At 36.9% G+C, this 14,974-nt stretch overlaps 1 protein-coding gene and 1 non-coding gene across 4 annotated transcripts in view; one reads left to right on the plus strand and one right to left on the minus strand.

Annotated features, from left to right (window-relative positions):
* The window catches only part of LOC103661005 (zinc finger protein 573), a 64,719-nt gene extending 50,097 nt beyond the window's left edge, over window positions 1-14,622 (plus strand). Inside the window, exons 2-5 of one of the 3 annotated variants that reach the window (XM_008688663.2) lie at window positions 1,912-1,994; window positions 3,779-3,905; window positions 5,897-5,995; window positions 11,784-14,622. In XM_008688663.2, the coding sequence (XP_008686885.2) occupies window positions 1,986-1,994; window positions 3,779-3,905; window positions 5,897-5,995; window positions 11,784-13,822 (2,274 nt within the window). In that variant the 5' untranslated portion in view covers window positions 1,912-1,985 and the 3' untranslated portion in view covers window positions 13,823-14,622. The remainder of the gene's footprint in view (window positions 1-1,911; window positions 1,995-3,778; window positions 3,906-5,896; window positions 5,996-11,783) is intronic. The other 2 variants (XM_040633906.1, XM_040633907.1) reach the window with 2 other exon arrangements.
* TRNAE-CUC lies at window positions 4,787-4,859 on the minus strand. Its single transcript has one exon. It is a non-coding gene; the product is annotated as a tRNA-Glu (tRNA).
* Window positions 14,623-14,974: the final 352 nt, after the last annotated feature.

Below are 14,974 nucleotides of genomic sequence, written 5' to 3' on the forward strand. Positions count from 1 at the left end.
GGTAATAAGTGGATTTTGTGCTGTGACTTGTTTTTTTTTTTAAGATTTTATTTACTTATTTGACAGAGAGAGAGACAGCCAGCGAGAGAGGGAACACAAGCAGGGGAAGTGGGAGAGGGAGAAGCAGGCTCCCAGCGGAGGAGCCCGATGTGGGACTCGATCCTGGAATGCCGGGATCACGCCCTGAGCCAAAGGCAGATGCTTAAGGACAGCGCTACCCAGGCGCCCCTGTGCTGTGACTTTTATATCACAGTTTTCCTTCTAATTTTTTTTAGATGTAAAGTAAAACTAATAGGATATCAATTCAGTTGTTGTCTGAGGGACATGATGGCTTAGCTGACAGGTTTAGAAAACAAACCCTTCTGTCAAGAAGACTTGACATAAAGCTGCACAAGTATCATCGGTTTGTATAAGAGATTACACAGAGACTGCTTCCTGTTTCTTCTAGACAGAACTCCATCATACCTGTGGGGCGCCTGGGTGGCACAGCGCTTAAGCACCTGCCTTCGGCTCAGGGCGTGATCCTGGCGTTATGGGATCGAGCCCCACATCAGGCTCTTCCACTATGAGCCTGCTTCTTCCTCTCCCACTCCCCCTGCTTGTGTTCCCTCTCTCGCTGGCTGTCTCTATCTCTGTCGAATAAATAAATAAAATCTTAAAAAAAAAAAAAAAAAAGAACTCCATCATACCTGAAGCAATGATAGCATGAGTTCAGATAGTGGGATCCAAAGGAAACAGACAAAAGATAAGCTATTCAGTAAAACAGACTAACTTTAGATAACAAAGGACTTTCTTGAATTCTCCTTTTTGGATATCTTCCTGCTAACAAAGAAAACACACACATATATTTCAAGCTAACCTATAGTCATTGTTACAGTAATTATGAAGCAAGCTTTAAAAAGAAAAATCAAGAAAGGGGCACCTTGGTGGCTTAGTTGATTAAATGTCAGACTCCTGATTTCGGCTCAGGTCGTAATCTCAGGGTCCTGAGATCAAGCCCTGAGTTGGGCTCTGCACTTGGCAGGGAGTCTGCTCGAGATTCTCTCCCTCTCCTTCTGCTCCTTCCCATTGTGTGCTTGCTCTTTCTTTCTTTCTCAAATAAATAATCTTAATAAATAAGTAAATAACAAAAGAAAAATCAAGATCAAAATAAAAAGAAAAGCACTGTTATTGGATAGCCCCGTAACCTTCCAGACTTTTTTATCTACTGATTTCAATTGTCTGTTTTTCTGCCACTTTTTCTCTACACTGATTGATGTATTCTTAGGTTTCTAAAAACATAATAATTATATTGGTCAATCTAATTATTCTTGACAACACTGTTCTTGACAACACTATTCTTGACAACTCTGGAATATGTCTCATATCCTTAAATAGTTTTTCCAACTTCGCATTTGAGATATCTACTTTGTGTTGTAGTACAGTGATGGTTTGTCATGTATTTAACTAGTAAGATTTGCTAGACTTAACGTACTGAACACTGACGTTCCATCTCCAGTGTCTTAACTAACTTCACTCAGTTCCAAAGCCACAAAAGAGGTTCTCATTAAGATGATGTAGGCTCTTTTCAGTCTCAGAAGATGAGAGTAGAAGGAAGAGGATCAAAATAAGACTGCACTGCCCATTCTTGGGTCTGCATCTGCCTCACCAAAGTGATGCAGTGGCCAGAGAGCTTCTGCTGACATATCTAGGTCTGACTTTAGTGCAGATATGCTTCTGTTCTATGATTTTGTTCGTCAGAGACCCCTAGGATTTGGAGAAAGAAATGGCCTTATCTAGAATCCTAATCTCCCCAAATTATGTGTGATGGATAATAGGTTTGGAACCTGGAGTGGACTGTCCTAACATTAATTTATGTCCTGTTGGAAACACTAAAGCAAAATCGGTCTCAAGGTCTTTCTCTTCTCCCAGCTCTGACTTTCTGGATCTGTGCTTTTCTGTTAGAGGAATCGTGAGGACTGATCCGCTCTTGCAAGTCTAAAACCATGGCCCACGTAAGTTGGTGTTTCTCTCCTTCTTGAAATATGTGTGGTTTTTTTTTTTTAGGTCATGTGAGTATTTTCATTAATTTTTCTAAAGTTTACTACCAGCAGAAGTCCCGTCCAATAACCTTCTTCCCATCTTTTGTTCCAGTGAAATGTGATACTAGATTACCCAGCATCCTCTCTATATGACCTCTTGTAAACTAACTAGTGTTTATGTTATTACTGCAAAATTATTCAACATGTCTTAAGTGTGCATTCTTTTATCAAGGGCAGTGATGGAGTGGTGGAGGAGATATGTCCTTTAAAGTAAAGATTTATGTTATGTGAGGTTGTTCTGTAGTGTGGACAGATGGGTACAATGGTTGTATTCAACCATCCATGAAAAGCCTTTGAAATTTTCCAGACTTGAGATTTATGGGTAGATAGGATAGAAATTTGGTATTGAATGACTTAAGTCTCATTGTAGAGTAAAATCTCATAATTTGTGTGAATTAGTATATAATTGTGATTTGCAAACTGAGTCATAGACTTTGGCAGGAAATCCCTGAGAGATAAATATGAGGACTGTTCTGTTGTTGGGTGAAACATACTAAATTTAGGTGATATCTGCATAATTCATCATCCTTCTTCAGTATTTTTTAACTCAATGTATTAGTTATCTATTGTATAACAGATTCCGCCAACACTTAGTAGCTCAAAGCAGTAAACATTTATCTTACAGTTTCAGTGGTTTGGAAATCTAGGCATGGCTTAGCTTGCTTTCCTGTCTGGATCTCTTACAAGGCTATCAAGGTCTTAGGGCTAAAGTCATCTTAAGGCCAACATTGGGTGTATCTGTTTCCAAGCTCACTCACCTGGGTTTGACAGGATCCAGTTGCTCATGGGCTGTTGACTGGAGGCCACTCTTGGTTAAGCAAGTGAGACATCAAAAGAGGGCAAACAATGTGGCAATGATAGTCTTTTGTAATCTGTCAGAAGTAACATTTCATCACTTTAGTTATATTCTATTTATTAAAAGCAAGTCACTCAGTTCAGCTCACACACATGTGAAGGAGAGTACACAAGGGCATAAATACCCGCAGGTGATCATTGGTAACCTAAGTAGAAGCTACCTACCATACTCAGCATAAGCTAGGTGTTCAGTGACAGATGGTAGATGACAACAAGAAAACTACATATCATCATAAGTAGTAGGTGAACACAGAATCACAGAATTGGGGAAGACCTTACAAATTTGATATATTCTACCTGTATTAATGATTAAATATAACATATCCATAAATTATATCATGTGCCAGAAAGTACATGGGGATTATCAAAACAAGAAAAAATATTTATGGTAGGATCTGACATAATGAAGTATTTCATGCTTGAGGGAATTCTTAATTTTATACAAACCTTATTTTCTAAAATTGAGACTTCCTACTACATTTTGAAAAATATTTGATTAAATTTTCTCTTCTCTAAAAAGCAGATTTTCTTCAGCAACCCATGTTTACTGAGTTTATGTGACAGATAACAAACATTATGCTTGAATTCACTATTTGTCAGTGGTTATTATTTTATCTAGTCTCAAATGATTCAAATATTTAAGGAATATTTTGTCTGTTCCAGCAGGCTTCTTAAAAAATACGTATATATTCTGCTTCAGTCCCCTCGTGTGTTAGAGATTTTTAGCCTACATACTTGCTATATTGCTTTCTTCCTGCAGTGCAGTCTTTATCTCCTCTCCTTCCATCTTCAACAAAATATTTCTCTAATTTCTCTAGTAATACATGGGTTTGCCATTTCAGAGATCTATGACATTCAGTGATGTGGCCATAGACTTCTCTCAGCAGGAGTGGGAATATCTTGATTCTGTTCAGAAGAACTTGTACCGGGATGTGATGATGGAAAACTATGATACCTTGGTCTCATTGGGTATGTTTATCAGCGTCTGTTGATTTAGGATAATTTAGAGTCTGTTCTTTAAGATAAGCATTTTTTTCCACTGTGATTTTCAGAGCTGCTTTTAGGAAACTAGTTACATTTCTTTGTTATTTTCTCCCAAAGAAATGGTTTGAGCTTTGTCAGTTTGGAAATTGCCTCTCCATTAAATATTGTTAAGGGGGAAGGATTTTCCTTTACCCTTCAGAATTCTTCTAGCTGGTCTAAGAATTAAATTGATGTGAGACAGATTAACTGGAGGAAAAAACAAAAGTTTATGTGTACACAGAGTCCTCAAAATGAAACCGGGACCCCCAAAATGATGAAATCAGACAGGTTTTATACTTTTTAGACAAGGAGACGACAAATCTGTGAAGATTTGACAGGACAAAGAAAACTTATGTTCGGAATTTCAAGTAGTAAGTAATCTTAAACACAATTTGGGCTGGGGTAGTAAATTAGTAAAAGGTAACAAGGGTTGTTAACACAGCCTTCTCAGCTTTAAATTTCCTATATTTGTTATAAGGGTGTCTCTTTATCTCCTGATACAGGGAGGGTACCTTCCATTAAGAGATTTATTTCCTTTCTGAAGACAAAGTGGGGATCATAGTGTTCTTTTTTTTTTTTTTTTAAGATTTTATTTAGTTATTTGACAGAGAGAGAGAGACAGCCAGCAAGAGAGGGAACACAAGCAGGGGGAGTGGGAGAAAAAGAAGCAGCCTCCCAGCGGAGGAGCCTGATGCAGGGCTCGATCCCAGAATGCTGGGATCACGCCCTGAGCCGAAGGCAGACACTTAACAACTGCACCACCCAGGTGCCCCATAGTGTTCTTCTTGCATTTAACTTTTTATTTTTTTAAGTAGGTGTAAGTTCCATGCCCAACGTGGGACTTGAACTCATGGCCCTGAGATTGAGAGTCTCATGCTCTACCAACTGAGCTAGCCAGTTGCCCCTGCATTGAACTTTTAATTTAAAATAATCAATAAAAGGGTGCCTTGGTGTCTCACTCGATGAAGCATCTGCCTTCAGCTCAGGTCATAATCTCAGGGTCCTGGGACCAAGCCCCACGTCAGGCTCCCTGCTCGGCAGAGAGCCTGCTTCTCCCTCTCCTGCTCTCGCTGCTTGTTTGCACGTGTGCTCTCTCTCTCTCTCTCTCTGTCAAATAAATAAATAAATCTTTAAAAAAAATAAAATAATATGCAGGAGTGCTGGGGTGGCTCAGTCAGTCGAGCACCCAACTCTTGGATTCGGCTTGGTTCACGATCTCAGTGTCATGAGATGGAGCCCCATGTCAGGCTCTGTGCAGGTTAATCAGCTTGACACAGGGTCCTGAATTGCTCTTATTGCCCTAAAAGAGCCTCTATAGTTTAAGTAGTGATGGATTAGGTAAATGGGATTCATTGAAAACTGAGGCACACACATTTTATTTCATAAGAAATTCTGTTTTGTGATTGGAAGTTGTAATCTATGAACATTACATTGAAATGGAATGAATGTCTTATAGATAGCTCTTCTTGTGTACTCTTCTCGTAAAACAACAATATCAGTAATAATGTTAACAGCTAGCATCGTTCTTATGTATGTAATAGGCAATGCTCTGAGCACTTTACATATATATATCAACTTGTTTGATCCTCCTAACAGCTCTGTTCACATTTTAAAAGTGAGAATACTAAAGCGCTGGGTCTAGGTGACTTTCCCAAGGTTAGACATAGCTGGAAGGTCAAAGACAAGAATTGAACCAAGCCTCCAGATTCTGTATTTTAAACTATGGTATTATGCATACTCCCAAGAAAAAGAGGATTTATGAGTGTATTTAAAAAAAAAACACAAAAAAGGCCTTATTATACCTTATTTCTTGTTCTTTAGTTCCTTTACCCTCTCTTCTCAAAAATCTTACCATTTTGACCTTTAGTTTAGTATTATAATTTTAACCAAGCAATGTTTTGTTCTACATCATGTGCCATTTTTTTTTTCTTTGTAAGCAGGACATTCCATTTCTAAGCCAGATGTGATTACATTATTGGAGCAAGGAAAAGATCCCTGGATGGTTGTGAAGGAAGATACAAGAAGATGGTGTACAGGTAAGTATGAGCAAGTCAAGCTTTGGGAATATATCTGTGTAGGTAAAAGCTAAGTGGTCAAGGAGAAGACGCACACTTGAAATGTTGGTTGGAAAACTACACTCACATTGGAGAAAATACCTGTGATCTAGAGGGGAAATACATGCTGTGCATGAGCTACCAAATGAATTTCATCTTCACCTCATTAACTACTCCCTTTTATTACTCTTTTCATATTTCCCTCCCAATTCAGTAATGGGCACTGTCGTTCTTCTTCATGCACCATTTTATCTGTGTTTTGGACTCGACTGCTCTCTGGGTCCTCTTGTGCACCTAGATTTGTGTATGTAGTTTCACTGTCTAAAAATAAATGCATTTCTATAACTGGTTAATAAAATGGAGTTTATAGTATATTAGGGAAAATGTAAAATAAACACATAAATAAGTAGATAAATAACCTCACATGGTGAAATATAGTATAAAGGAAACTAAGGACAGGACAAATTTAGGTAAGGTAAGATGGTCAGGAACACTTTTCTGAGGAGGTAAGATGTGGAGGGTAAGGTCCCAGGCTATTTGAGTATAAGAGGAAGAGCATTCCAAGAAGAGCAAACAACAAATGCAAAGGCCTGAAGGGGAACATGAGTGTTGTGTGTTTAGGAGCAGCAGGTAGATCGGAGCAGAGTTACTGAAGAGTGACTAACAACTAACATGTTATGGGGGATCAAATCTTGTAAGGTGTTGTGATTAAAAGTTATCATTGTTTTCCAAAATTATTTGTAGAGCTATGATTTGGTTAAATCTTTTATATCCTTAATTTTTAAAAATTAAACCTTTTATTAATTATTAGATTTACACAGAAATCTAGATAAAATAAACATTAAGTGATTATTCACTTTCTCTCATATACTTTTTATGTATTTCTTAATTTTTATTTAAAAAAATTTTTATCCTAATATCTATTGGGAGCATTTTTTCTTCATAGGTTAGTATTCTGAAATCATTTTTTTATCTCTACTGTATTCCTGAAATTTATCACTTCATTTCTCAGTTTTTCTAACTCTGATTTATGTTGTTTTTTCATTTCACATAGAATTTTCTCAAAGTCAGAACACTTAATATTGTTCAGATGGCAATACCACCCCAAATCCCATCAGCTTATTTATAGAAATTGACATCCTGATCATAAAATTCATGTGGGTATGCAAGGGATTTGGGATAGTCAAAAAAATCTTGAAAAAGAAAAAAGTGGGATTTGTATTTTCCAATTTCAAAACTTACTACATACCAAAACTTAAGGGATGCCTTGAAAGCAGCACTAAGAAGGAGGTTTATAGCTCTAAATGCTTATTATAGAAAGAAAATTCTCAAATCAACAACCTAACTTCAGGGGCGCCTGGGTGGCTCAGTCGTTAAGCGTCTGCCTTTGGCTCAGGGCGTGGTCCCGGCATTACGGGATCAAGCCCCGCATCAGGCTCCTCTGCTGGGAGCCTGCTTCTTCCTCTCCTACTCTCCCTGCTTGTGTTCCCTCTCTCTCTGGCTGTCTCTCTCTCTCAAATAAATAAATAAAGTCTTTAAAAACAAACAAACAAAAAACAACCTAACTTCATACAACAAAGAACTAGGTAAAAAAAGAATGAACTAACCTCAGAGATAGTAGAAAAAAGAAAATAATAAAAAATAGAAACATAGTAGAGAATAGAAAATAGGAAAAAAACCAATGAAACCAAGAGTTGGTTCTTCAAAAAGATAAACCAAAGTGAGAAAATATTAGCTAGATTGACTAAAAAAAGGAGAAAAGACTCAGCTAAAATCAGAAATTAAAGAAGAGACTGTAAAGAATTGTATGCCAACAAATTGGGAAACCCAAGAGATCCTGACCTAATAGAAAATCTAAACAGACTTATACTAATACAGAGATTGAATCAGTAATCAAAAACGAACACGGGGCACCTGGGTGGCTCAGTCATTGAGCGTCTGCCTTCGGCTCAGGGCGTGATCCTGGCGTTCCGGGATCGAGTCCCACATCGGGCTCCTCCGCTGGGAGCCTGCTTCTTCCTCTCCCACTCCCCCTGCTTGTGTTCCCGCTCTCGCTGGCTGTCTCTGTCAAATAAATAAATAAATAAAATCTTAAAAAAAAAAAAAAAACGAACAGACACATGCAGAGATGCTCAACATCACTCATCATCAGGGAAATACAAAACTACAGTGAGTTATCACCTCACACCTGTCACTTGGCTAAAATTAACATAGGAAACAGCAGGTGTTGGTGAGGATGTGTGGAAAGGAGAACCCTCTTATTACACTGTTGGTGGGAATGCAAGCTGGTACAGCCACTATGGAAAACAGTATGGAAGTTCCTCAAAAAGTTAAAAATAGCACTACCCTACAATCCAGCAATTACACTACTAGGTATTTACCCAAAGGATACAACTATACTAATTTGAAGGTATTCCTGCAACCCGATGTTTATAGCAGCATTATCAACAATAGCCAAATATTGGAAAGAGCTCAAATGTCCATCAACTGATGAATGAATAAAGAAGCTATGGTATATATATATAGACAATGGAATATTACTCAGCAAAGAATTAACACCAATTTCCCGCAAACTTTTCCAAAATATTGAAGAGGAAGGAGCACTCCCAAACTTACTCTGGGGCCAGCATTACCCTGGTCCCAAAGCCAGACAAATCCAGTGTGAGAAGAGAAAACCACGGGTCAATGTTCCTCATGTATATTGAGGCAAAAGTTCTCAACAAAAATACTAGCAAACTGAATTCAACGGCACATGAAAAGGATTATACACCATGACAAAGTGGGATTGATTTCTGGAATACAAAGACGATGCAGTATATAAAATCAAGCAATGCGATACACATTAACAGAATGAAGGGGGAAGAAACCACACAATTATCTCAGTGTAGAAAAAGCATTTAACAAAATGTAATATTTCCCATGGCAAAACACTCAAGAAACCAGGAATAGAAGGAAACTGCCTCAGCATAATAAAGACCATCTATGTTAGTCCACACCTAACCTCATATTCAGTGGTGAAAGACTGAAAGCACTGGTTTTGCTGCATCCATAAGTTTGGTATGTTCTGTTTTCATTTTTATTTATCAAGATATTTTCTAATTTCCCTTGTAATTTCTTTGTTGTTCCATTGGTTATTTAAGTGTGTGTTGTTTAATTCCCACATGTTTGTGTATTTTCTAGTTTTCCTTCTGCTTCTGGTTTCTAATTTTGTTCCTTTGTGATTGGAAAAGACACTCTCAGTCTTCTAAATTTTATTGATAGTTGACTTGGGTCTAGTGTGGTCTGTCTTAGAGAATGTTCCATGTGTACTTGAGAAAAACATGTATTCTGCTGTTGTGTGTAGAACACACAACATGTATGTCTCTTAGGTCCAGTTTGTTTAGACTGTTCAAGTCCTCTCTCCTTATTGATCTTCTGTCTGGTTTTTCTATTCATTATTGAAAGTAGAATATTGTTATATTTTAGCAATTAATCAAAGCAATAAAACTTCAACTGTACATTCTGTCCTGCTGTTTGTGGAAAGTAGTTTAGTTCTCTAAGGCTTTGCTAACAATGCTTTGTGTCTTCCTCATGCACGTATGATTCAGGTTTAGGCTAAGCTTTGAACTAGTTTGTATCCAAAACTAGGTAATCTCTTTTTCAGAATGTTCCCCCTCAAGAGTTCCTCCCTTACTTTCCAGTTTGGTAGTGTTCCTTGCCATGATTCTTGCAGCCAGAAATATGTCCGGGCTTTTACAGCACATTTTTTAATGTTTTCACTCCTCTCCACTGTCCTCTTTTTTAAATTTTTTTTTTTTTAAGTAGACTCCACACCCAATTTGGAGTTTGAACTCAAACTCTGAGATTGAGTCGAGTGCTCTATCTACTGAACCAGCCAGTCACCCCTCCATAGACTTCTTTTGTTTATTTTAATTACTGACCTCGAGTGTTTGGGTTTTGTTATTTTGCCAAGCATTTTTAGCTGATATCAGTCAGAGAGAGAGACAACTATAAGGGATTTACACCACTATGATGGAACTAGAACTTCTTCAATTAAACAGTTATTTAATGGTGAAATTATTTTTCATTTATTTTCTCTTGTATCATTCTGGACTCATTTTAAAATTACATTTATATTTATCACAGTCATTTTTATACTACTATTTTCACAATGTTGGCCAGTCACACTTCTGTAAGTCTTTGATGTTTTCATTTCTTTTTGGCCTAAGATTTCTAGGCCTACCTTTTTTGCCCTGTTCCAAACTGTTTATCTAACTATGCTGGATCCATTTAATGACATTGATATTTAGAAATGATAATTTAGGAGCTAAACACTCATTACAACTATCTTTTTTGACAACATGTTCTATTCTATTGCAATTGGTCTGTTTGAGCTTTTTCTTGTGATTTTTTTGAGGAATTTTGATGAATTTTTCTAGAAGTATTAGTGATGTATTTAAAGTATTCATAATATCAATAAAATTCATTTTAGTTTTGCATATCCCCCTTCATCATTTCTTTCGTATTTTTTATTTTTACCACTTTTTGTTGGTTTGGCTAATGTTGACTTCTTGATTTTTAAACCACGAGCTCTTTAGTTTATTTGTTAATACTACACTTTTCTAACTCATTACATTCTGCTCTCAATTTGATTTTGTTTTTGTTTTTTTCCTTTACTTCACTTTTTTTTTAAGTTTTGGAATTGGGTCCTTAACTCATTTATTGCTTCCATTTTAATGGCAATAATTACTTAAGTCTTTGAATTCTCTGAATGCTCAAATTGAATGACCAAAATTCAAGTATGTACTTATATTCTCTGTTGTACTGTTCACTTTTTTATTTCCATACTTACCCAGTGTTTATTCTGGAGAGGATATTTCCGTTTCCTTTCAAATGTGTTTTGGTTTTCTGATATTATTACTAATTCCTATTGTTACTTGTTTTTGAAGAGAAAGTGTTTGTATTATCTCAGGGTTTAGCACTTACCATATTCTACTCACAGGGTAGTATTTCTTGCCCCCAAGTGTCTTCCCACTTGTTCAGCACATATGAATTTGATCAAGATATTCCTTCATATTGGTTGGTATTCTGCAGGCTGTCTGTTCATTCTTTTTCACATATTTCCTGAAATTCTTTTTACAGATTCCTTTACTGTATAGTTCAATTTCACTTTTCCTCAAAATACCCAAATGCTCAGAATTCCATTAGACTTTCAGTAGGGTGTATACCTACCTAGTCCCTGTCTGAAAATTCATGGACAGACTTGTAGGAATTAATAGAATGGTCAATCTTGGTTAAAAGGGAAAGTGGAGAGGACCTGAGAAAAGATATGAAGGAATAAAACAGACGGAACATTTGTAGAATGTGTACTCAATAAGAAAAAGCTCAGTGAAGATAACCAACAAGAACTCTCATTATTTTATTTAAAATGAGAACAAAGAAATGCACACATGGCTATTCATTGGAGGGAATGACCACAATATTTATATTTTATGGGGAAATTTTAATTGCAGATTTAAAGATCCAGTATAAAAAGTTGTTTTTAATATATTTTATGTGGAAACTGATACCGGAGAGAGTACATTAAATTATTTTAGTAACATGTAATGAGTTATGGAGACACTATCCGTAACTTGCAAACTATATAGCTGATTTTAGACTTCTCTAAAATATTCATCTCTAATGGGTCATGTTTTTAATTTTTAAAATGTTTTTAATTTTTAAAGAAATTTACTATAAAACATTCACTTATTTTGTCCAGGAAAACAAAATGTTTTCTCCTTTCTCTTAGATTTGGAGTCAAGATATGAAATAATCAGCTGTGACAAAGTACACATTTATAAAAAACATTCGTCTTTTACTCTACATCAGAAAATTCATACTAGAGAGAAACCCTATGAATGTGACACATGTGGGAAGGACTTTAGTCAATATACAGACCTTACAGTACATCGGAGAATTCATACTGGTGAGAAACCCTATGAATGTGAGCAATGTGGAAAGTCCTTTAATCGTGCATCCAAACTTCTGCAACATCAGAGAATTCATATTGGTGAAAAACCTTATAAATGTGAGGAATGTGGAATGACATTTAGTCGTAGGATGGACCTTAGAGTTCATAAGAGAAATCATACTGGTGAGAAACCCTATGAATGTGACAAATGTGGGAGGGCCTTTAGTCGTGCTTCACATCTTACTCAACATGGGAGAGTTCATACTGGTGAGAAATCCTATGTATGTAATGAATGTGGGAAGGCCTTTAGTCAGGGTGGAAGACTTAGAATACATCATAGAATTCATACTGGTGAGAAACCCTATGAATGTAAGGAATGTGGGAAGGCTTTTAGTCAAGCCTCTCATCTTGTGCAACATGACAGAATTCATACTGGTGAAAAACCCTATGAATGCCATGAGTGTAAGATGACCTTTAGCCGTGGTAAAGATCTTAGAGTACATCATAGAACTCATACTGGAGAGAAACCCTACGAATGCAAGGAATGTGGGAAGGCCTTTAGTCGTGCCTCAAATCTTGTTCAACATGAGAGAATTCATACCGGGGAGAAGCCCTATGAATGTAAGGAATGTGGGATGACATTTAGTCGTGGTTATCAACTCATTCCACATCAGACATTGCATATTGGCATTAAACCCTATGAATGTAATGAATGTGGGAAGGCCTTTGGTCATGCTTCAGCACTTATTCAACATGAAAGGATTCATACTGGTGAGAAACCCTATAAATGTAAAGAATGTGGGAAGGCCTTTATGCATGGTGGAAGCCTAAGAATGCATCAGAGAATTCATACTGGTGAGAAACCCTATGAATGTGACAAATGTGGGAAGGCCTTTAGTCGACATACAGACCTTACAGTACATCGGAGAATTCATACTGGTGAGAAACCCTATGAATGTGAGCATTGTGGAAAGTCCTTTAATTGTGCATCCAACCTTCTGCAACATCAGAGAATTCATACTGGTGAAAAACCTTATAAATGTGAGGAATGTGGAATGACATTTAGTCGTAGGATAGACCTTAAAGTTCATCAGAGAATTCATACTGGTGAGAAACCCTATGAATGTGACAAATGTGGGAAGGCCTTTAGTCGCGCCTCAAACCTTGTTAGGCATAAGAGAATTCATACAGGTGAGAAACCATACGAATGTAAGGAGTGTGGGAAGGCCTTTAGTCGCGCCTCAAACCTTGTTAGGCATAAGAGAATTCATACAGGTGAGAAACCATACGAATGTAAGGAGTGTGGGAAGGCCTTTAGTCGACATACAGACCTTACAGTACATCGGAGAATTCATACTGGTGAAAAACCCTATGAATGCCATGAGTGTGGGATGACCTTTAGCCGTGGTAAAGATCTTAGAGTACATCATAGAACTCATACTGGAGAGAAACCCTACAAATGTAAGGAATGTGGGAAGGCCTTTAGTCGCGCCTCAAACCTTGTTAGGCATGAGAGAATTCATACAGGTGAGAAACCATACGAATGTAAGGAATGTTGGAAGGCCTTTAGTCATATTGAAAGCCTTAGAATGCATCATAGAATTCATACTGGTGAGAAACCCCATGAATGTAAAGAGTGTGGGAAGGCGTTTAGTAGTGGCAAACAACTAATTATACATCATAGATTTCATACTGGTGAGAAACCCTATGAGTGTAAGGAATGTGGGAAGGCTTTTAGTGTGTATGGACGACTTACTCGACACCAGAGTATTCACAGTGGTGAGAAACCTTTTGAATGTAACACATGTAGGAAGTCTTTTAGGCTTAGTTCAGGTCTTAAAGCACATCAGAGAATTCATACTGGAGAGAAGCCTTAATAATATAAGGACTGTGGAAAGGCATATATATGCAGTAGAGAATGTATAGTACATCAACTTTATAACACTGAGAAACAGTGTGAATGAAAGGAATGTGGGAATGCTTTTAGATATGGTTCAGTTCTTATAAGGCATTAAATTACACTGGTGAGGACTCCTCAAAATGTAAATAATATTTGGAATGTTTTCATTATGATTCAAATGTTGCTCATAGTAAGAATTTTTTTTTTTACAAGAATGTTCAGTTCAGCTTTATTAATGGTAACATATTTGCAAACAACCTAAGTGTTCATCAGCTGGTCAGCAGGTGCACAGATAGTGGTGTATTTGTACAGTGCAATGCTATTCAGCAAGAAAAAAGAATGTACCACTGCTACTTGGGACAGCATGTATGAATCTTAAGAGCATGCTTGTTGAAAGAAGCCAGTCACAAAAAGTCCATACATATCATTTTTATGAAATTCAAAAATAGGCAAAATTAATCTATGGGAACAAATCAGCATAGTGGTTCACGTGCGGCAGGGAGGAGGAGGATAGAGTAGAAAGGGACCTTTGGAAATTTGGGGCTGTGGTCTGTACCTGCACTGGTAATATCATAGCTATTAGCTACATGTGACTAGTAAGCACTGGAACTATGGCTAATTCAAAGTACGAAATGCTGCAAACATAAGATACACTGCAGATCGAAGCCTTATGAAACACATGTAAAATACCACATTGATGATATTTTTAAAATTAATTCCAGATTGAAATGGTAGTATTTTGGGTATATTGGGTTAAATAAAACATATTTAAGTTAATTTCATCTGTCTCCTTTAACTTTTTTAAATGTGGTTACCTAAGATTTAAAATTGAATATGTGGGTCACGTTCTATTTCCACGGTCTGTCTATCTTGATCGGGATGGCAGTTACAACAGTGTGTACATCTGTCAGAAATCATTGAACACTAAGATTAAGATCTGTACTTTTAGTCATGTGTTATTATACTTTATAAAACAAAACTAAAAGCTATATTTTTCATGCTAGTTATCATATTTGGCATTCAGCATTCATTACATTGTATGTGAAACTTCAAAATCACCTTACAATGTAGGTGATATTTGCTGAAAAGTCTAGGGAGTCTAAGTAACCTCCAAATTGACGTAGAAATA

Source organism: Ursus maritimus, unplaced genomic scaffold (genome assembly GCF_017311325.1).
Source record: "Ursus maritimus isolate PB19 unplaced genomic scaffold, ASM1731132v1 scaffold_19, whole genome shotgun sequence".
Classification (NCBI taxonomy): domain Eukaryota; kingdom Metazoa; phylum Chordata; class Mammalia; order Carnivora; family Ursidae; genus Ursus; species Ursus maritimus.